Source organism: Rhinopithecus roxellana, chromosome 19 (assembly GCF_007565055.1).
Source record: "Rhinopithecus roxellana isolate Shanxi Qingling chromosome 19, ASM756505v1, whole genome shotgun sequence".
NCBI classification, from domain to species: Eukaryota; Metazoa; Chordata; class Mammalia; order Primates; family Cercopithecidae; genus Rhinopithecus; species Rhinopithecus roxellana.
The window spans coordinates 34,228,524-34,252,363 of record NC_044567.1 but is presented as its reverse complement, the minus strand read 5'-3'; the positions used below and the strand labels follow the sequence as shown (position 1 = coordinate 34,252,363).

Below are 23,840 nucleotides of genomic sequence, written 5' to 3'. Positions count from 1 at the left end.
GTCAGCCTGTCATAACTGGATCCCTCTTGCATGTAAAGACAAAGGTTGTCTTCTTGGAGATGGAAAAGAGTTCAGCATAGCTCGCTTTGGGGCCAACTCAGAGCATGGGTGAACCAATCCTAGCTGTCCTCTGACAAATAACAGCAGGAGTCCCACCAGGTGCTCCTCCCCCAAGCACTCAGCTCCACAAGGCAAACCTCAGAGAATTACAGGGGGAAAGAGCTCTCCATTTATCAGTAGGCAGCACCCTGGTCCCCACCGCCACTTTGTTTGCCCTCCAAGGGAAAAACCTCTCAATACCAGGTCCAGGAGCAGCTGGATGGGATCACTCAGAACCCAGCCAAGAGCTAATTTTCTCTTGGCTTCAAAATCCATTCTATGCTTGGAGATGCTGTGGCTAGGATTCTACAAACCACATTCTGGCTTCGTGCCCTGATAGGCTCTGCCCTCAGGGGGCGCTAGCAGGAATCTGCAAGAATAAGGAGGAAGGAGGAAGTGGCTCCTTGTTCACTTCCTGTTTGCTTCCTGTTCACTTTCTATCAGCTTCCTGTCCCTGCCAGACAGGTTGCTAACCCTAGCAGCACTTTTTCTTCACCCGGGCAGTGGCAACTTCTCCCAGAAACGTTTCAATGCAGTTTTTGGTTTTTCTAACACTCACAAAAGCAGCCTCAGGGGGGGTCCCCTCAGAGACACCAACAAAACAGCTCCCCAATTCAAAGGCGGGGGCACCATCCCCACAGGGGTTCTCCTCGGAGCTCAGAGATACCAGCTGCATTGAGCAGCATCCCCACTCCCCCACCTCAGAAGTCTGAGATTCAGCCCTGTGTCCCTTCTCCAAGCAACTACCTTTCAATGAGTCCAGCATCTTCCTCTTGTTCCCAAGCCTCAAGTGTGATGCCTGCTTCCTGTGGTGCTACCTCCATACATACCTTTGTATTCCCTTCCTGCCCTTTACTGTCACCTGGCTAATCATTCTTTATATTATCTCTAATAAAATAGCTGGTGTGATTTCTATCTCCTGCCTGGACCCAGACAAATCACCCACATTTTGGTCCTGAGCATCTGTGGCAAAGACTAGAGCCGGGGACTGGCCAGCCCCACCGGAGAGCAGTGTGGGAGGGCACACACTCACCCACCCACCTACAGCTCACATTCTAATCTGGTTTCTCTCAGCCAAGCTCTGCATGAGCAAGAGCAAGTTCAGATTTAAAGGACACCATGAAATGAGTGGTAAATGGAGCTTCATTGCTGTATGTTCTTGGGGGATGGCTGCAGGGACCCCTGGCTAAACATTTGCATGTTTCTCCTTGTTGGTCAGTAGCGAACTGTAGAGAGCATCCTCATCACAGGCTTTCGGGCAAAGATGATCTTGTTATAGTTTTCAGCTGGACAGTCTCTGGAATCCGTATGTAAGCATGTGGGTTCTGGGATCATGGTAGGAGCCATGGCCGATACTGAATAAGCGCCCCACATTGATAACGTGGATTCTGACAGCGTGTCCCTGAACACAGCTTTGCCGGAAGACTTGGACGACTTTCTCCTTTTCGGCTGAATGACACTGGAAGGTTTATTCTGCCTAGACGCCCAGGGGCTTTCCTCGAGGGCACGCATGCATTCCAGTTCTCTAGTTTTGCTTTTCTCAGTGAGTCTTTTCACTGTCTGGGAGGTATAGGTGACATAGGCTGGCCAAGGGTCGTGTTTTTCAAGCAGCTTCTGGGGAAGTCCAGTGTTTTCTGTGAGTCCTACCAGCAAAGAGAAATGCAGGCCATTTAGAGGCAGTCACATGCAATAGCTCGATTCTTCAAAAAATGAGAAGACCTCGGAACCAGATTTTGAAGTCCTCCCTATTTTGCACCCCTTGTATTCAGTCAGAATAAAATCCAATTCAAAGTGGGGGAACAGAATGACATCCTAGAAAGTATATCAATTAAACAATGACAGAATGGTAAGGAGCAAGAGACAGAGTCAAACAGACCTGATTGATTTTAAATATTTGCATAACCTCAAATTGTTTTACCCCTGAACTTCTATTTTTTCACCAATAAAAGTGGTTAATCGAAGGCCTGAGAACTAAAGAAAGTAATATATTTCAAGGGCTTGGAACAGTACAGCTTAGTGCTTAAAAGCATGGGTTCTGTACTTGTCTGCTTCAGATGCCTACTCTACCCTTTTCGTAGCTATGAACCTTGAACAAGTTTCTTAACCTTGCTAAACTTCAAGTGCCTCATCTATAAAATGGTGATTAGAACAAGACAAAGTTCACGGAACTTTCTTGTGGATTAAAGATAATTTATGTAAAGTTTTTAGCACAGTACATGACATAATCAGTAAATGGTACCTAAAACTTTTGGCTATGTCTCCCAGCCCAAACTATTTCATTTAATCCTAGTTACACCTTATAAGGTAGGTATTCTCCCCATTTAATAGAGGACAAAACTGAGGCTGACTAGCTTGCACGACTAACAAGTGGTGGGTTTGAACTCAAGCTTAACAAGACTCAAAAAAAAAAACAAAGCTTTTCACTATGGTTGCTGGCCAGAAGTTTGGGGTGTTTGCCAAGAGGGTTAGGTGTTGCTAGAAATTCAGTCCATTAGTTTATCAAGCAGCCTGTTCCTTTACAGATCCAAAATCATGGGCATGCCAGTCCTTCTGATCTTTCATTTGCAGCGTCACTCTATTTAGCAGAAATGATTCAATTTCTCTCCTGCAGCTGCTACCTTCCTCTGTGTTCTTATGTGGTGCATTCTTTCCCTAATTCTATATTTCTTTGGTCAGTTCAACTGGAATTTTGCAGGGAGGGGAGTTAAAAGAGTCATCTTGCCATCTCCAAACTGAATGCAGTTTTAAAAAAATGCCGTAAGTGGGGATAATCAAGTGAAGTGTAAGTTGTATTCCCACACTACCTCGTGCGTGTCCAGGAGCTGGAGCTTGTCTGGGGACAGAGCTGTCAGTAAAGAATGTGCTGTAGAAGGATTCCATCTCCCTGTAAAAGTCATGTGTGACATTACCTCTCACTAGAAAATTCTCGGCAAGGCCTCCAAGCACAGACTGTTCACCCTTGCCTCCTCCAAGCAAATGTAAAGATCTTGTGGGATAGGGCATTTGCATGAATCTGGCAGAGTCCAAACTCAAACGCTTGGAGCAAAATGAGCAGCAACCCCCTTCCATCTCCTGAACATGCTTTGTTCTCTGCCAGCATAACAAGAGTGGCCGCCCAGTGGCCTCTTCCCACTGCAAATCCTCCAACCCTAGACAGCCCCAGGGCAGGAGCTTCCATTGGTAACGTTCCCAATCCTACCTTCTTCTTTCTTCATCCTTCTTGCATCCATCTTCTTTTTAATATTTACTGATTTCTTAACATCACAGGTCCAGATTCCTATGGGAAAATACGCTTGTTAGCTAGAGCCTCCTCAAACTGGCCTGAGTTTAGGAAAGCGATTAGCAGCCACCCTGGGGGGGAGGTCCTAAGTCCTATATGGTCTCTGCATGAGGCTAAGGTGACTTCATCCCCTGAGAAGAGGACATGTTTTCTGTGGAGCTGAAGACAGGCCAGGTGAGCCCCGCAAAGGCCTGCAGGCATGGCCTTGCTCAAGAGCTGTAGGCTGTCATGACCGTCTCTGGGTTTTCTGCTTTCCAGTCTCCTAGCTTTAAAGGAGAGAAGCTGGGTAGGCTAGGGGCTGTGTGGAGGCTGGTTCACAGAGGGGAAGTGGGAAAAAAAAGTCCCCATTTCAAAACCTTGCTGTCTCCTCTACCAGAGTCCGAGAGTGGTCACATTACTACAAGTGTGACATCCAACCTGCACTTCTCAGCCTGGAATCAGGGAGAGAAGGTAGCAGAGATGGGCAGCGGCCAGGAGTCAGCTGCCGGGGCCCCAAGCCCAGGCTGCAACATGGAAGTCTAATGCTCTATGCGGCCATACAGGCCGCATACAGGTTTCCAATGGAAACCGTGGTGTAGCAGTTCTCAATCTTGAGGCTGCATCCACCTGGAGAGATTGTTAAAGCCCAGATTGCTGGGCCCACCTCTAGAGTTGCTGATTTAGCAACCACTGTTTTAAACCAAAACGGGGAAAGAAAAAAAAACACTACTGGAGATTTGTAAGGTTATATTATTAACTACCTAGAGACAAGAAATGGGTCCAGGAGATCTTTTTGGTTCCTTTCCAGCTCTAAGACACATGCACATACCTAAGAGTTCATTACATTTCTATATTCAATTTTGCCTTCTCTGCGGCATTTAAGCACTTAAAAATGCCATGAAGCACTTCCACTATCACCTGCAAATGCCCATTGAGAAAGAGTCTCAGATGATTCTGAACAGCTCCCAGATGATGCTGGTGCTTTTTGGTCTGGAGGCCACACTTTGAGAAACATGGGTCGAAGGCAGTGCTTCTCAAATTTTAGCAAGTACTAGAATCACCTGGAGACCTTGCGCAACCACAGATACCCAGGTCCCACCTTAGAGATTCTCATTCGGTAGGTCTGTTTTGAGGACCTGAGAATTTGCATCTCTAACTAACTCCTAAATGATACTGATGTTGCTGGTCTGTGGTTCATACTCTGAGTGGCCCCGGTTTAGACTGAGTAGTGAGTGTTAAGCCTTTTTTATCAGCTCCCACATACATGAGGGCTGACTCCTTTCTGCATGGAACACTCCTCTGACATAAGCACTCCCCAGGTTTTTCATCCCCCTTTTTCCCTAATCAAGGAACTATTGTGGAATGCTAGTGAGTGTGTCATTGACAGGGGCAACTTTAAATTCCACTATTTTTATAGAGTAAATTACTCACACATTTCAGCATTTTATTATAACACATCTAACAAAGGATGGCATCCCGGAGATTCATTCATATTCCAAAAAAAAAAAAAAAAAAAGGCATTTTTTGATCAAACCTATTTACAGACAGATCTTACGGAGTCCCTGCTGTGGGTATCAATGGCAATCTTCCACAACAGTGCAGTTCTAGAAGAATTCACAATGTCATTATTCTGAGGCTAGGGAAGAAATAATGCTCAAATAGTCATCTAACCTACAGAAACTTTCATGTCATCATTTTTTTTTAATTGTAAGGTAAAGCATCTTAGTTTTCCTTCTAAGACCTACCATAGAGCCTTAGAATTTAAAGTCACCCATTCCAAGTCCCCCATAACACAGAGCATGACATGCAAGTGGACACTCAACTTGGGCCTCTCTCTACCTCTAGTGGAAATAGAACTCTTTACTTGTCTTCCATATTTTAGCATTGTCAGAAATTTCTTGGCTGGGTGCGGTGGCTCATGCCTGTAATCCCAGTACTTTGGGAGACTGAGGAGGGTGGATCACCTGAGGTCGGGAGTTCGAGATCAACCTGGTTAACATGGTGAAACCCTGTCTCTACTAAATATACAAAATTAGCCGGGCGTGGTAGCGCATGCCTGTAATCCCAGCTACTTGGGAGGCTGAGGCAGAAGAATCGCTTGAACCCGGGAGGCGGAGGTTGCAGTGAGATGGAATCACATCACTGCACTCCAGCCTGGGCAATGGACTGAGACTCCGTCTCCAAAAAGAAAAAAAAGAAAGAAATTTCTTCATCTTCTCATATGTAAAATAGGATGCCAGATGGTGGAAATATGTTTCAGCTGGCAGTATTTGGGAGATTTGGGAGTCATTCCTTTCATCATTGCTTCTAAGTTTCTAATTGATGAACCCTGAAGCCTTGAGGAAAGCACAGTCTTGGTCAAACATCGGTTTCCAGACTTGTGTGCATCTGTGTGACCCACCACCCTGCTCAGAGCCTCTGGCCAGGATTCACCTGACCCCTACAGCTGTGCCATGTGACTGATAGGACGTGTCTATAAATGGTGGGTTTTTCTCATACCTGCTGAAGCAGGGACTAGGAAACCATAGAAAGAACCAAGGGAGGGAGTGTTTGAGACTGCCTCAAAACTCATGGGAAGGACTTGTTTGTTTGAAAATAACAGGAGACAAATAGTTGACATTAAGTCTGAAGAGAAGCTGTGGGCTTTTATAATTTCCTTCAATTCCAGCACAAAGGTTCCATTTTGTGTCCCTGTAAATGAAATGCAAACCAGCAGTCTACAGACAGAAACAGCATTGACGGGAGGGGCAGGAGGCAGAGTGTTGAAGCGGCTTTCTTGTTTTTCCTACAGACACAAAGCCCATGTTCAGACCACTGGGCTTTCAGGGCCAGCTCCCCACTCCCCCCACTCAATCTCTCATCCCACCATTTTCAGAATCTAATCTGATAGACTGCGTTTGGCCTAGATCATTCAATTACCTGGAACGTGAAACAATCCATCTTGATCACCTTCCTTAACTTCTTAGGACCTCAGTTGTCACTTACAAAATGAGGATGAGGATGAACTGCTGTCCCAGAGAGACACAGTTCTGTAATTTTTTCTTTTTTTTTTTTGTTTTAGAGACAGGTTTTAGCTCTGTCACTCTGGCTGGAGTATAGTGGCACGATCGTAGCTCACTGCAGCCTTCAACTCCTGGGCTCAAGCAATCCTCCTGCCTTCACCTCCTGAAGCTGGGACTACAGGAACACACCACCATACCTGGATAATTTTTTTTTTTTTTTAAGTAGAGACGGGGTCTCGCTATTTTGCCCAGTCTGATCTCAAGCTCCTGGGCTCAAGTGATCCTCCCACCTCTGCCTCCCAAAGTGCCGGGATTATAGGTGTGAATCATAACACCTACCCCACAGTTGCTTTAAAAATATCTGGAAGTTGCTTTCTTTGCCACATCTACTACAAGAATGAAAACGATTCTCAGCAATCAGACTGCCAACATTCTAGAAAATGTTGACATTACTTTGAAGGGACGCACAGTTATCATGAAGGGCCGCAGAGGGACTTCAATCACATCAATGTAGAACTCAGTCTTCTTGGAAAGAAAACAAAAAAGGCTCCGGGTTGACAAATCGTGGGGTAACAGAAAGGAACTGGCTACCGTTCGGACTATTTGTACTCGTGGACAGAACATGATCAAGGGTGTTACACTGGGCTTCCATTACAAGTTGAGGTCTGTGTATGGTCACGTCCCCATCAATGTCGTTATCCAGGAGAATGGGTCTCCTGTTGAAATCTGAAATTTCTCGGGTGCAAAACACATCCACAGGGCTCGGATGAGACCAGGTGTTGCTTGTTCAGTATCTCAAGCCCAGAAAGATGAATTAATCCTTGAAGACAACGACACTGAGCTTGTTTCAAATTCAGCAGCTTTGATTCAGCAAGCCAAAACAGTTAAAAACAAGGGTATCAGGAAATTTTTGGATGGTATTTATGTCTCTGAAAAAGGAACTGTTCAGCAGGCTGATGAGTAAGATCTAAGAGATGTCCAGCTACAGAAACAAGATACCGGATGATTCCTAAGACCTGCTTGTGATATTAAAAGATGTAATAAAAGATCAATTGATTTGGGAAAAAAAAAGTCTGGAAATTAAAATGCTTGTAAACCAGTGGTCCCCAAACTTTGCAGCACATTGGAATCACTAGGGATGTTGGAAAAATACAAATGTAGGCGCCCACTCCCAACATCATGATTTGACTGGAATGGGATGCAGTACAGGCATTGGAATTAAAAGTTTCCCAGACAATTTCTCTGTGCAGCAAAATTTGGGAAATGTTGTTCTAGAATCTAAAACAAAAAACCACTGAAGATTTATAAAATATTATTATTAACTACTTAGAAACAGAAAACGAACCAGGTGCGGTGGCTTATACCTGTAATCCCAGAACTTTAGGAGGCCATGGTGAGTGGATCACTTGAGGCCAGGAGTTCGAGACCAGCCTGGACAGCATGGTGAAACACTGTCTCTACTAAAAATACAAAAATTAGCCAAGCACGGTGGCAGGTGCCTGTAGTCCTAGCTGCTCGGCAGTCTGAGGCAGCAGAATTGCTTGAGTCCAGGAGAAGGAGGTTGCGGTGAGCTGAGATCACCCCACTGCACTCTAGCCTGGGAGAGAGAGAGAGAGAGAGAGAGAGAGAGAGAGAGAGAGTCCAGAAGGTCTTTTCAGCCCCTTTGCAGTCCTAAGACACATGCTTTCACTCAAGAATCCCTGATTACAGTCAGCAGTGCATCTCAGGAGCCTTTAAACATTTAAAAGGGCCACAGAGTACTTCCACAACCACCACCTGACAATACCAAAATTGACTTAGATCAAAGAAGAAGAAGCAATGGCTTTAAAGTCCAGAGCTAAGGAAACTGTGGTCGCCATGGGATTCTCATGCAAATCTAATGATCTCACCCTCTCTGGCCACAAGCTGCATCCTTATCTCAGGAAACCATCTTGCAAAAGGATTTTACGGGTTCCAGGCAGGATTGATGGATTAGTGCTCTGGCACAAATCGACCCCACTCAGACTTTTTACCCTACTAATGCTGTGAAAGTAGTGCCATTTACATAGTCATGACGAGTGGATTATTATCTCAATCTGTTTCCTAAACCGTGTCCCACAGAATGCAAGAATCTCTCTTCAAGATGTTAATAGGTATTACTTAAAGAAAAAGAAGGGGCCCATGGCAAAAGCTGCCCTGTAAAGCCATATAGATTGTTTAACCCAGGAGTCGCCACATCTTCTAAATTGTGCAAGATTTCAGGCCTGTCCTCAGTCAACTAAGTTAGAAAAAAAATTGCCATGTTAAAAAAATTCCTTTGGGGCAGGATTTTCAGAGTCTGTTGTATGTTAATTTGTTCCGTAATTCTCCAAAAGGAAGACTGAATATGCAGCATCCCCTAATCTCATTTGACCAAGGAATCACTCATTCATTCATTCATTCATTTATTGTGTGAGGCATCTCATGGAGCTAGAAACCAGTAACACATTTGTGGCGATTGTGAAACAATGTTCTTCTCCTGCCCTTGTTTTGGATTTGCAAGCCTCAGAGAACGTTGTGGAGTAAGAGGATAGAATGATGACTTGCTCAGGGTATAGTTGGGTCTTCAATGAATCACCTCCTCTGAAATCAGCTGCAGAGTCCCCAAAACTGTCCTTATGCAGAAGAACAAACTCCACTAGAAACAAGACCTGCGTTCCCTCTGTTCAGCCTCTTTCCTCTCTTCTCTGCTCCAATCTGCAAGGCCTCTTTTGTTTGTCTCACCTCTCACTTTTCTCCCTGAGCCATCCCTAGGTGTCTTGCCTGGCCCCAGAAGGAGAATCACATTTTCTCAAACAGCAACCTGATGCAAAGCCTCATTTCACCTCTGCATTTTATCCTCTTTAACCTTCCATCTCCTCCCTGCCCTCAGCTTTTTTCTTTTTTTTTTTCCTACCCTCTGGCCACTCCTCATTTATTTTTGACTAAAGAGGAAGCTGCCACTAAAGCCAGAAGTGTCTTGAAAGGCTCATCTCTGAGATCTGGAAAGATGCTCCTGGGCAAAGATCCACTTAGCAGAACGTGCGGTTTCCGTGCTGATCTCCACCCGAATGGGCTGACAGGAGACCCACAGAACTGCGCATCTCACAGGATCAGCACAGGCACTGACTCCCTGAACTTCAAACTGAGAAACACGGGGAAACAGTGAGTGCACACCTACGGATTCTCAGTGGCGCCCCCTTCTGACTCTCTCCACTTCTTCACCCTGCCCCTATCCCATGGAAACTCACCATGGCCCCACCTCTACCAAATGGGCTCTGTGGGGTGCACACAAGAAGATGACCATTTCTTGTGCCTTTAGTGACACAGACAATGGGGAGCCTTGGGAATCCTAGAAATGTTAAGACAAAGGGGAGTGGGAGTGGGGAGGGGCGAGCTGTTCTTTCGGGAAAGAAGGCATCTCTTTCTCCCTGTGCAACAATTTGCTAGACACCATCTCTTCCTCCCTAGCGCCCCTCCCCAGAAACGAACACACACACAAAGAAGAGGAGAAACAAGTCCATGACCGCACTATCTTTAAAACGTCATGTTGCATATGGTGGGTAGTGTTAGCATGTTCTTATACAGACCGTGCCTCTTTCTGGGGGATCAACTGTCTCTAACCACATCAGGGTGGGGAGGTGGGAGTCTAATCAGAATTGTTCATCTTCTAACACAGACTTGGCATCACTGATTCATCACTTATGCTGGAAAGGAGGGGATATGTTGCTTCTTGATAATGCTTCTATACTTTATTTTCTGTATCGATTATACGTGTACATTGAGGGCATTTTATTGTCCAATGGTGAAAACAGTTCAAGTACCTATGGCCATTCAACATATATTCATTCATGCACAAATGCACACTTGTACACATTCAAAAAACCTGTCCTGAGCTCCAAACATTACTCTTCTGAGAGGCTCAGGTCCTGCACTCACCCAGAACCCACTGTGGATTTTCTGCATTTGCCTTACTTTGGGATCTACCCTTCTCAATGTCAGGGGTCCACAATCCAGGTTTCCCATGCTGATAAATCCAGACGAATCCTTGCCATCTGTGTTATGAGAAACAAAAGCAGAGGCCTCCCAGTACATAGGACAATACATGTTCCATCAACCACTCTGCAGTCAGGTACTGACTAAGCATCACATACACCAGGCAGGCACTGAGCCTTGGTTCAAGGAGCTCATAGCCCCGTGAGGAAGACAGACCACCAGTTTTCTAACTCAACCTGGGTGGGGAAGGGTGTCAAGAAGCAGGTTCAAGAAGAGAAAATGTTTGTGCTAAATCTCAAAGGGCAAAGGAAATGATGGGCAGTGGGCATGGTTTAAATGCCAACCTCAATGTTTCCAAATCCTGAGTGAAATGCTTCCTCATTCAAGATCCATGTTCTCCTTCCAGCATGAAGATAAAATAGGCAGTTTCCAAACAGTATGTTTTCTGCATGTGAATTATAATGCTGAATTGGCTGAAGAAACACTTTACAAATTCACTGCAAGAAAGAAGCATTAGGCATTGTATACCTATCAGGTACAACCATGAATCTGAATTTTATATTTATCCAAGGAATATTCAATTATAAATATTAAACTCCCACTTTAAGATGACATTGGAAGGCCCATTGAGCATAAAACACATGTGGCCATATCTATTGATCTATTATCTACAGATCTAGTTCCAAATTTAAAAATCAAATTTCCAAAACAAGCCAGGCAGGAATAATCAGAGGAGAGATTTTCAGCCTTTTTCTTCCATGGACATTTTTGGGGTAGGCTTGTACACTGGCAGGCTGGACACATAGGAAAGATATGGAGAAGCAGGCAGCAAGAAATAGCCCTACAACCTCATATTCAGGAAAACAAACATGAAAGGCTTTAAGCAATTTGTGCCCAGAGACCCTCTCTCTGCCTGACGGCTCCTGAGCAGTGTGACCATTAAAATGTGTGGCCTCACAATGTCTAATCAATCAGAAAAAGGAAGTCCTGCTCCGTTGAAACAATAGGGACATTGTGAACCTGGAGAACACTTCGGGGAAACAGCCAGGCATTTCCCAGGACTGCGCTCAATCCATGGGCCAGGCCACCCCTTTTGAAATGCTCAAAGCACTAGGAATCAAGGCCAGTGTTTGTTTTGAAGAAGATGACTTGCATTTGAGATTTTACCTAGAAGAAAAGAAAGTAGCTGCCTCCTACATGATTCAGTTATTCCATCAGCCTATTGACAGCTTGTACTCAGTAGCACACAGTTCCCCAGTGCATGTCAGAATGTGAGAAAATGCATGCATCACCCATTGCACCCAACTCTTGAGTAATAAGCATCCCCCAAAATCTTGTCTCCCCATTCTCAGCTCCCATCACCAAGACTCTCCCCTACACACATACACACACATTCACACACTTATGCATCTGCACGCACACATGTACATACACATGTTTACTTGCATGCACATGTGTGCACATGCATAAATACACACATACACACGCACACTCAGCTCTCAACACCCCATCACTCCCCACGCTAGCCAAGCTCTCATACCTTTACCTCTTGGCACATTCTGTTCTTTTGCCCTGAATTCTCTTCCCAGTCTCCACTTCTTTTTTTTTTTTTTGAGATGGAGCAAGATCACTCTGTCACCCAGGCTGGAGTGCAGTGGTGCCATCTCGGCTCACGGCAAGCTCCGCCTCCCGGGTTCATGACATTCTCCTGCCTCAGCCTCCCCAGTAGCTGGGACTACAGGCACCCGCCACCATGCCCAGCTAATTTTTTTGTATTTTTAGCAGAGACGCGGTTTCACCATGTTAGCCAGGATGGTCTCAATCTCCTGACCTCATGATCCACCCGCCTCAGCCTCCCAAAGTGCTGGGATTACAAGCGTGAGCCACCACACCCGGCCCCCGTCTCCACTTTTAAGGAACTGCACATCCTCCAAATACCCTGGACCATAGCATGACCATGCAGAAAACACTTTCCTAACCCTTCCAGGAAGGGAATCACTCATGCGCTCTCAGAGAAAGGTGAGAGTGACTGTATTATAAATAGTGTGTGTCACAATTATGTTGAGAAATTGCCAGAAAGCAAAAAGGTGTGAGGCTTTACTTCGCGCCTTGGGTAAACTAATGAAATTGCATTCAAAATCTGAAAAGCTGAGGATAAGAAGCTGAAATATAGAGACACACACACCCTTTCTCCTCTCTCCCTTCTGCCGCAGACACCCCTGGGACTTTCTGCCAAGAGCACTTTGTCAGGTCATCATCAGGGGACGTGCTCTTTCTCCTGGGCCTTTGCAGACCTCTCAAGGAAGGGTTGTTCTGGAGCCTGGAGGCAGTCACTTTCCTTACCCACAACTGCCATCCTCAAACCATTTCTCCTCCCCTGAAGCTTGTGCCCGGTCTACAACACCACCTCACCTGCCTGCCAGCTTCTGAGCTCTGTCCTCTGCCCCTCAGTCCCTGACAACTTGAGCCCCAGGCACGCTGTCCTCCTCTGCGCTGTTACCCTGTCATCACCATGGCTTCTTCGTCATCTCCTGAATGATCCGTGCAAACCTCCAGCCCAGCAGTCCTCGACCTGCTCACTTCCAATCACCAGGTCTTCCTCTCAGTCACCACCACCCCTGCCTCTGTGATCAGCCCACTGTTCTTATCGTCCCCAATAACCACACTACGTCCAAAATCTAAGCTGCGAGCATCTCACTCTTACTCTTCCCTCCTCCATCCCTCCTGCTCACTCCCCAAGCAGTTCCCAGTCCAGCAATTCCTGGATTTCAATCCATTCACCCCACCTTCCCCTTAGTCTCCCCTTTGTGTCCCAGCTTCCTGCTTTATCTTGTTGATACCCCACAGCTCCTCCTTATGGTCCCTTGCAAACACCCTTAACCCCGTATCCCTCTCCCATGTGCCGGGCAAACACATATTTGCATGGCAAAGCCTTAATACCAGTTCAGTCCACCTGTGGGGCTCTTTTGGGTGCCGTCATCTCAGCAACTAAACATGATGGGAGGAAAATGCCACCGTGCCGATTGGTCCCACGTGGAATAACAGCTAATATTTCTATGACATGTGGTGCGACCAGGGCACAGGCTAAGCGTCTTACCTATAGTAACTAATTAAATCCTCACAAAACCCATATGCATTAGGTACTATTGTATTAATCTCATTTGACAGGCAAGGAAACTGGAGCCTGTAGGGACATTAAGCAGTCTGTCCAAGGTCACACAACGATAAAGTGACAAAAAAAACCAGGATTTGCCCTCAGGCAGTCTAGCTGCAAAATCCTTTTCTTTATAATATCACACACTTGCTCCTCAATCTCCAAGTCAATCAACAGAGCTAGTCCAACCAACACTTCCCCCTTCCTACTCTTTTCACTCTTCCACTCCCCAAGCAACTCTTTCTTTTTTTAATATTATATTTATTTTAGATTCAGGGATCCGTGTGCCTGTTTGTTACATGGGTATATCGTGTCATGGTGAGCTTGGGCTCCTAGTGAACCCATCACCCAAAATATTGAACATTGTACCGAACAGGTAATTGTTCAACCCTTACCCTCTTCTCATCCTCCTCCCTTTTGGAGTCCACGGTGTCTATTGTCTTCACTTTTTTTTTTTTTTTTTTTGAGACGGAGTCTCGCTCTGTCACCCAGGCTGGAGTGCTGTGGCCGGATCTCAGCTCACTGCAAGCTCCGCCTCCCGGGTTCACGCCATTCTCCTGCCTCAGCCTCCCGGGTAGCTGGGACTACAGGCGCCGCCACCTCGCCCAGCTAGTTTTTTGTATTTTTTTTTTTTTTTTAGTAGAGACGGGGTTTCACCGTGTTAGCCAGAATGGTCTCAATCTCCTGACCTCGTGATCCGCCCGTCTCGGCCTCCCAAAGTGCTGGGATTACAGGCTTGAGCCACAGCGCCCGGCCTTGTCTTCACTTTTATGTCCATGTGTACACATCGTTTACCTCCCTCTAGTAAGTGACAACATGTCATATTTTATTTTCTGTTTCTGGGTTAGTTTACTTAGAATAATGGCCTCCAGCTCCATCTATATTGTTGCAAAGGACAGTCTTTCATTCTTTTTTATGGCTGCATAGTATTCCATGGCATATATATGCCACATTTTTCTTATCCAGTCAACCATTGGTGGAGATTTAGGTTGATTCCATGACTTTGTTATTATGAACAGTGCTGGGATAAACATAGGAGTGCAGGTGTCTTTTTGATAAAATGATTTCTATTCCTTTGGGTAGATTCCCAGTAGTGGGATTGCTGTGTCCAATGGTAGTTCTATGTTTAGTTCTTTAAGAAATTTTCATATTTTTTTCAATAGAAGTTAAATATTTTATATCCCCACCAAGCAACTATTTCAAACCTCCTCTTCACCTCCTCCTTCCATTGTAGGTTAATGTCTTTGTCTTGCCCTACTTTGAGAAAAATCCAAGAATCCATCAAGAACTCCCTCATCTCCCGCCATGACTTGTACCAACTCTCCACCATATGCTCCCCTGCACTTTGCCTTCCTTCCTGCTACAATGAATGAAGCATCCCTTTTCCTGTCAAAGAACACCTCTCCACTTGCAACCCAGGCCTCTCTCCCTCCACCTTCCAAAATGCAATGGTCATGGATAGAGTTGAGCACTCACTCTCACATTCTTGAAATGTTCTCCTACCTGGTTTCTGTGACGCCACAGGAGTAGAATCCCACCATCACTCAGCAAGCTCCTTCTCAGTCTCCATTGAGGATTTCTGGGTCCCCTTCTTTTTTTTTTATCTCCACATATCCCCAAAGTGATGGGAACCAGTTTTGTGGCTTTATATCTCATCAATTTGCCAAATCTAACTAGACTGACTTCTTTCCCACAGTCCAAATATATATATCCAACTGCCAATATACTACATCTTTATTTGTATATCTAATAAGCTCTCAAACTTTTCATGGTTCAAACAAACTCTTGACCTTTCTCCATAAAATACTCCTTTCTGGTCTCTTCCATCTCAGAAAGAGGCATCATCATTCATTGAATTGCCCAATTCAAACATCTAACATCTCTTGCTTCTTTATTCAATATCTCCAGCCCATTATCCTCCCCAACCCCACCATGATTTAACTTCTCTATGCCACCAGCCTCCTCTAAGACGTCAACATCTATTAACTGAACTACTGAACACCTGCTACTGGTCTCCCTGCTTCCACTCTTGTTCTCCTATGATATGATTTGGCTGTGTCCCCACCTAAATCTCATCTTGAATTGTACCTCCCATAATCCCCACTGTTGTGGGAGGGACCTGGTGTGAGGTAACTAAATCATGGGGGTGGGTTTTTCCCATGCTGTTCTTGTGATAGTGAATAAGTCTTACAAGATCTGATTGTTTTATACAGGGCAGTTCCCCTGCACATGCTGTCTTGCCTGCCGCCATGTAAGACATGCTTTACTTCTCCTTCACCTTCCGCCATGATTGTGGAGACCTCCCCAGCCATGTGGAACTGTGAATCCATTAAACTTCCTTCCTTTATAAATTAGCCAGTCTCGGGTATTACACCCTACAACTCCTTCTCCAAAGAGGACCCAGAGTGATTATTTTTAAACATGATCAGATGAAATCATACCCCTGCCTAACATTCTCATGGCTCCCCCTCCATTTAGAAGCCAATGCCAGTTCCTTATGTTGGCCTGCAAACCCTCTTTGATCTGGCCCCTACCTCCCCTCCCAGCCTTAGCTAGAGTGGCTCCCCACATTACCCACTGTGCCCAGCCACACTGGCCTTGCCTCTCTTCTTTAAAAACATCAAGCGTGTTCCCACCTTAGGGTCCTTCCCCAGCTACTGCCTCTGCCTGGGATGCATATGTCCCTGATCTTCACATGGGTTGTTCCTTCTTAGAAGTCAGGATTCAGCCAAAATGTCAACTCCTCAGCCTTCCCTGACTACATAACAGCACCACCAGTCACTATCACATCTCCTATTTTAATACTCTGCCTAACACTATCCCTGCCTGACATTTCTTATGATTTACTCATTTATTTTCTCTTAACCAACTAGACTATACGCCACATGACAGCAGCAATCTCATCCATCACATTCATTGCTCTGTCCACAGGACCTTAAGTCAAAATCATCAGATAAATGGACATTCCTGCAATTGCCATAAGTAACTTCTCCTGGAATCTCCAGGGATCACTGGAAATCCAAATATCCAGCAGCTGCACACTTGTATGGGACACAAATGAAAAACATAGACTGTCTCACTTGGCAGTAGCCACTATTAGAGAAGGTAAAATGACAAAAGGTGGGACATTATAAAGGATGACAAACAAATAGGATTAATGGAGAGGTCTGGGTTCAAATCCTAGCACTGCTCATTACTGCTTTTAAGTGGGCAAATCCCTTGCCCTATCTCTCTCTGAGTCTTAAAGTTTTCCCCCATCCATAAAATGGTAATGATACCTGTCCCAGTAGGTTTATTGTGAAGACTGAATGAGACATCGCAGGTGCCTATTAAGGAGCAAGAATTCAAGCACACGGACCTGTGACAGTACAGGATTCAGGCTTTGTTGCAAGAAGAAATGAAACCTTGTCTAATATGAAAAAGTCCATGGCACCTAAATGTACCAAATTCTAACTCAAGCTCTCTCTACTCCACTTTCCCTTCGAAACTCCATTTCTAGTCTCACCTGGTCCAATATGTGTTCTTACCAGGGCCAGGTGTCATCACCACCAAATGCAGCTCCAGGGGTATCTTCTGTGTGTTGTTGATGGATGTTAGCTGCTTTTTCAAATGCATGAAGTTACCTGCCTCATGATTGTAAATTCACCCACCTGGTCCCTCCTCTATACGCCCTTCATATCTCCTTCCAGGACTGCTCCAGTGATACTTCTTTTGAAAGGCTGTCCCAGGCCTCTAGGTGGAATAGACAGGCCCTCCTCTCTGCTCCCAAGTATCTTATCTGAACCTTATCTATCAGGGCCATTTATCCCATTATGTGTTATTTACTTGGTATGTCTCTCTCTCTCTCTGTCTCTCTCTCCCTCCTTAAATTGTGTTTTTAAGGCTCAGAGGTGAAATCTTACATTCCAGACAACTCTTGGCCCACTGGGAGGATAGACTCTGGTCAAAACCCAAGGCCATATTCGCTTACCGTGTCCTGATATCTTGCCTTCCTCTCTTCTCCCAGCTGAAAACTCTTTCTTCAAGTCCCTGGTGCATCTCATTTCACTGGGTTCCTGAGAAACACAGAATGAGGAAGGTTAACTGGCAAAATTTTAATATAATGTAACTAAGATGAATGATTTGGGGATGGGGAGATAATTGACACTTAAATATATAAAAAATTGTTGCCTATAATTAAAAATTAAAATAGCAATTGTCCATTCCCCAGAAGTCACAAAAGGGGCCTCTTGAAATTGGGCAGAAACCTTTAATTATTCATTTCAAACGAGTCTTTCTAGGCACAAAGATATCCCAATAGTATACAATGAAACATAACTATCCACATAGAAAATATGTGTGGGTAACATGCCAGGAAATCCTGAAGTTCTGACAAAAGGAGTTTTTGTTGAGTCAGAAATCCAATTAAACAAAAAGGGTTTTAATGTGTCTTCTTGGCATGGTGGAGAGATGCATCAAATACTTTTAAAATCCGGGAACGGGCTCTTCATGAAGCGTGTTCTGTGGCATCCTCTTCCCAACAAAGGCCTGGCCTTTAAAAACCACCCTCGTGCACCATTGCAGAAAAACCACCCTCTCTTTACTGTTCTAGTGAGGTTCTGCAGTATTATTGTGTATGGATTTCAATATCTGAAGATGGCAATTGATAGGAGAATTCACCAAAGTTCCCAAAACAGTAAAACTGCATATTAAACAATTGTTTTAGGGAAAGTATAGCATAGAATTCAGAGCTCGAGTTCAAGACAGGTCAGTGACTTAGCTGCGTGACCAGGAACAAGGAACAAGACAGTTAAAATTCAGAAGCCTCTGTGTTCTCATCTGTAAAACAGAGGCAGTAAGAGAAACTATCCTTGGAGTGCCATGAGGATTTAATGAGATAATTCATATACGGCATTGGGCAGAGGGCACAGGCACATGGTAAGAGCCTATTGGCTGGACTGTTATCATCATTAATATGCAGGGTGGCAATGTCTGCTGCAATGCCAAAACAATGCAGTCCAATGTTCAGGCTGGAGAAATTAGTACCAAGACACATCTTGCCAAAACTGAGTCACTGCGTTGAAGATCAGGGAAGGGACTGGAGTCATAGGAGGTCAGAACACATGCTCAGGGGACTCTTCAACACAACTGCTGCCACAGTGGTATCCCTACATCTCACCCATCCCTCCCCAGCCACACTACTTTTCACATCCCAAGAGTCCTGTTTATACCATCTGCTCACTAAAAGGCACTCTCTAGAGCTCATCCCCCAGCCCAGATGGGTCCCAGCCATCTGGCATTGGTCCCAGGCATTGCGTCCACTTGCAGCCATATATGTGCACATGTTAACTGAGGAAGGTTTCCAGCCAATAGACAGCAATACACACAAGTGCACATATACACACAGCCCTGAGCAGAACATCCATATAGTCACTGGCATGAGAAAGAGTCTACAAGCCACACACACATGCATGCATGAATATATACACACACAGGCACATGCATACACACACAGGCACACACCTGTGTAACTCCCTAAGTCACCAGCCACGTCCGCTCTCCCTCACCCCAGCTTTGACATCCCTTGTCCCAGCTTTGACATCCCTTGTCCCAGCTGAGTTCTATTTCTCTTCTCAGATCATTGCAGCCCTGGTCTAGAATGACTTAAGGAGCAAAACTGAGCCAAGAAGTCTTGCCAGATTCCTACTGGAAGTAATCTGGACACTTAGATCTGCAAACAGCTCAAGCGGCTGTAGGGTAGAGCACAGAATTCGGAAGTAGGATAACTCATGTTAAAACCCAGCTTCACCTCATTATGTCTAATCTTGAGCAAGTTCCTTAGTCTTTCTGAACCTCAGTTTCCTTATCCCCAAGGTGGGAAACATCCTGCCCCATGGGATGTTATGATGATCCAATTGATGTAAGTAAAAGTATTCCATGATCCATAAGGAGCTTTGTAACCATTAGTTTTTCTGGTAAACATTAAGAACCCTGAAGTATTGGTATAAATTCTAGTCTATGATTTATGGCTGGGGGTTCATTCTGGAAACAGGAAAACTAGACAACATTGGCATTCAACTTGAGGACTAGATGAACTCTAGACAGAACAAAAGTGTCACATTGTTCAGAGAGTGACAGAGACCACAGAGAAAGGGAAAACCAGTGTGGTTGCTGTCTTGGGCTCATCTGCTTTCCTTGGAGTGGAGCTGGGATGGGATGGGAGAGTGCAGGGTAGATGTAACTATTAATAGTTTAGAAACTCAGAATTTTTTGCCCCTGAGAAAACTCTAGATGCTATGCCAACAAAGCTATCTACCTCCCAGGAAGAGTAAGGGTGAACATGGAAATGGTTTTCCTCTGCCCCTCACAACTCATGTCTTAACAGAACTGCAAGGGTGACAGAGCCCATAGGACGAACAGCAAATGGGCCCATAAGGCCTATCCTAGGCAGGCTGTAAGATGGCTCCCAATAATCTCACCTCTTTGTATTCACTTCCTTGTGAAATCCCCTCCCCTGAGTGTGAACTGCATCTAATGACTCACTTCTAATAAACAGAATATGGTCTAAGTGATAGAATGTCACTTCTGAGATTAGGTCACAAAAAAAGTTGGTTTCCATCTTGAGCACTCTCTCACACTCTCTTTCTCGTTCATCTTAAGGGAAGCCAGCTGCCATGTTACAAACTGCCCTGTGGAGAGGCCCATGTGGCAAGGAACTAAGGGAGTTTTCCAGCCAAGAGGCAGCAAGAAACTGGGATTTTTAGTGCAACAGCCTTTGAGGAGCTTAATCTTGCCAGTATCCATGTGAGTGAATTTGAAAGTGGATTCTCCTCCTGTTGAGCCTTCAGATGAGACCACATTCTCGGCCAAAATCATGACTGTAGCCTCATGGAGAGACTCTGAGACAGAAGCAGACAGCTAAGGCATATCCAGATTCCTGCCCCACAGAAGCTGTGAGATAACAAATATTTGTTTAAAGCAATTAACCTTTGGAGTGCTTTGTTACCCACCAAGAGATAACCAATACAAAGCCCCTACCAGATATACCAAGGAAAAATCCCACCCACAAAACTGAGACAGAGAAGGGCTTCTAATCTGGCAGCAGTGGGAGAAATTTCACTGCATAATTCCTTCTTCCCCATTCCATCTCCAGAGGACATCATTTCTACTAATGTAAGGTAACCTATGTAAGTAAAGAATTTAAGCCTATAACATACCACAAAAATGAAGCTGCCCTTCCAACAAAGCAGATTTTGACAAGGCCATTTTGAGACAGTGGATATACTAATATGGCCAGAGGGGTTGCAGGTGGGGTATGGATGGAGGGCAAGATACAGGAGGAAGTATCCAAGATACTCAGAGGTGGAGTTAGGGTGCTTGTCTTGCACATTACTTGAGAGGTATAGATAGCTGACGTTTTCATGGTTACTTTTGAAAACTAAGTAAAAATGTTCTTGGCACCAAAATGGCTTTGTGAAAGTAGCCAGATCAAAATGCCAGGTTCTGTCATGGGACTATTTTATTCAACCCTACTACATAAACACTGTTTGGACTCCACCTAGGCACTCAAGCCAGGAAGATTGCCACTAATCTTCCTTTCCTTACACACACACCCCCACATGCACACACACACACACACGGGGCTCAAGAGTAGGTTTCCAGAATCCAACAGCACAGGATCTAGAATGGAGTAAGTTTTAAGGCCATCATCCGTCCCATGCCTGACTTGGATTTGGGCTGTTCTGATTCAGAGGCTGACAGCTACCTGCTTAGAGGCTGGCACCCCACCAGACTCTACGGAGCCCTGGTCATCATGGGGTCTGATGGGAGTTTTCCCTGAATTGCTCACCAACCCAGAACACAAGAACGCAGAATCTATTGTGCATGGTGGACCCAAAGAGTGCCTTTAATTTGGAATCGATCCTATTTGTTTTCTGAAGCTCTCTGTATCGTTAAAGCCATTGATTTACCAACACTTAATAAAGAGGAGAATGTTTCCTAGAGTCCTGCATGGTTGTGTGGTCAGAGGTGGGATGACCCACTGCACAGCACCAAGAGATGGAACCAGCTGCACTGGGGATGGGCCCTTCCAGTCCAACATCCCAACCCTTGCGCTGCTTTGCCTCTCTGTACCTTGGTTTCCTCCTGGGTAAAAATGAGGGTTGAGGTCTGCTGCACCCTGTCTCCCTTCCAGCTCGAATCTCCTGTATGTCCCTGAAACCTCTTGGCACAGCAGTCCCCAGGAAATGGAATGCACTGAAGTTTCCTAACATCCCACCAAATGAATTCCTTATGAGCCCAACTTCTGGGTTTGTACTCACCAACAAAACACTGCAAGCCCTGACCTTCCAAAAACTCAGCTTGTTCTCATTCCCAGATGCGTTTTCAAAAGAGAAAAGCTAACTTTTGCCCTCTAGGGTGGGAAATGCGAAAGGCACAAGTGCAGAGCTCTGTGAATTGAGACCACAACAAACCCCGCCTGGGCATGGAGCCCACAGAGCGGGCGCTAAACAGCCTTTCCAACCACAGAGTGGAAATTCTAGACGCAGAAGGTGCCCAGATGGGCCCTGCTTTCGTTCTCTTGCCAACTGCCGTAAACCTGTTTCTGTCCCGTTGGAGCTGCAACGTGGAGCCAGAAATCTGGAAGAATTTAACACCCAGTTGATTCAGACACAGGAAAACATTGTTCAAAGTAAACACTGGAATCCCTCCCTCATCATCCAGGAATGTGGAGCCAGCAGGGTCTGAGCTCAGCAGCTTCTCAAAAAAGCCCCCGCTAAGCTGCTCTGCTTTTGGGGCCACAGACTGGGAGGGCCAGGAGGGGCTCCACACGCTGCCAAGACAGGGATGAGGCTAGGAGGTCAGTGCACCGGGCTTCTCCTCTCCCATGGAAACATGGGCAGTGCTGTCCACAGCCTCCAGCTAAAGAACCCTCTGTTCCCCCAGAGGACACAGCCTGTGTGCAAAGGCCGCTGAACTTGTGAAAGCCTGAAGGAAACAGAGAGGGGCTCAGGACGCTGTGAGACTTTTCCATTTCCTTTGCCTCCCACCAGGCCGTGAAAGAGTCACTTTTCCTCGAGGAAGAAAGAAGGCTCTGTGTGCAGGGCGAGGGTACAGTCCTTCTAACCAAAAGATGTGTGTGCTGCATGGATTTGGCCACCGATATTCATTTCGCTTTTACTAGGACTTAACGAATTCCATCTCTCAATAGCCGTATGCCAGGGTCCCACCCTGTTTCCTCTGGCTCTGGAGGGTGGAGAGGAAGGACTTGCTTTACCCAGGGGTCTATGAGGAATCTCGTAGATACTGCACCTTAAATCACCTCTGTGTCACTGTGTCACCTCTGTGTCACTGTATCCCTCTGCCTAAAATTCCACTAAATTCCATTTACGAAGATGCAGGCCTGAACCGAATTGTTGGACGATTTCTCTCAGTCAGAGTGGAGGGGGCAACCTTCAGATTAGGAATGTTCAAGGAGAAGAATGCAGAGTCCAAAGATGACCACTTGGCCACCAGAAGCTCTGAGTAGAGTCCTACTCAGTGGCAGGGCAGCTGGGCGGCAGCAGAGGCAAGTTGGGTCATTGTGAAGAGGCCAAAGAAACAAATCGCTAAATGTCCAGCATGACAGTCTGTCTCGTCCTGGCCGTCACTCCTGTCTCTCCCTGACAGCCACGACATTCACCCATTCCTGATCCCTGAGGGACCCACAACCGAAGGCTTATTAATCCACTCATTTAATCTGAATTATTGAGGGCCTCCTACTGAGCCAGGTGAGCAAGAGGGATACAGTCCCTGCTCTGGGGAAGCCTGTATCATCCAGACCAGAGGCTGTCAAGGGGTGGTCCTGGGACCACCACCACCCGCAGCAGCAGCACCAGGGAGTTTGTTGGAAATGCAATTTTTTGGATCCCACCTTAGCCTGAACTAGAACTAGAAGCTCTGGGGGCTGGGCCCAGAAATCTATTCTCACAAGCCTTCCTGGGGATTCTGTTGCTCATGAAAGTTTAAGAACCATTGAGCAGGTCTGTCACTGCCTCACTTGATAATAAACAAAATCTGCAAGTTTCATGATTTGCCTTGGGCAGGTCACAGAAATGGCGTGAGGGCTCCTATGCTCCTAGACTCAGAACAGCTATGCCAAACTGAGCTGTCATTTGGAAATTTTCGGTTCCAGTTTCAGGAACACTTTTTCCACCTCAGTTTGGCCACTGTTTCATGGTGATTCCTAAAACTTTTTTTTGCAGAAGAGGTAGGAACCTCCCCTCCACTCATGAACAACAAGACAAATGGGGCTTCTTTTGACTGGTAGCACCCATCCCAACAGGGGCTCTGCCATCCTTTCTGAAGGTGGCTG

At 45.6% G+C, this 23,840-nt stretch overlaps 1 protein-coding gene and 1 pseudogene across 6 annotated transcripts in view; one reads left to right on the top strand and one right to left on the bottom strand.

The window, feature by feature from the left end:
- Positions 1-1,228: 1,228 nt before the first annotated feature.
- CDRT4 (CMT1A duplicated region transcript 4) overlaps positions 1,229-23,840 on the bottom strand; it is a 76,478-nt gene continuing 53,866 nt past the window's right edge. For 3 of the 6 annotated variants that reach the window (XM_030922848.1, XM_030922851.1, XM_030922849.1), the window contains exons 2-4: positions 17,478-17,562; positions 3,299-3,376; positions 1,229-1,742 (exon numbers count right to left, since the gene is read on the bottom strand). In XM_030922848.1, the coding sequence (XP_030778708.1) occupies positions 1,315-1,742; positions 3,299-3,376; positions 17,478-17,550 (579 nt within the window). In that variant the 5' untranslated portion in view covers positions 17,551-17,562 and the 3' untranslated portion in view covers positions 1,229-1,314. Of the gene's footprint in view, positions 1,743-2,903; positions 2,984-3,298; positions 3,377-17,473; positions 17,563-23,840 lie in introns of those variants that run through there. The other 3 variants (XM_030922853.1, XM_010359698.1, XM_030922850.1) reach the window with 3 other exon arrangements.
- On the top strand, positions 6,758-7,324 carry LOC104659608 (annotated as a pseudogene).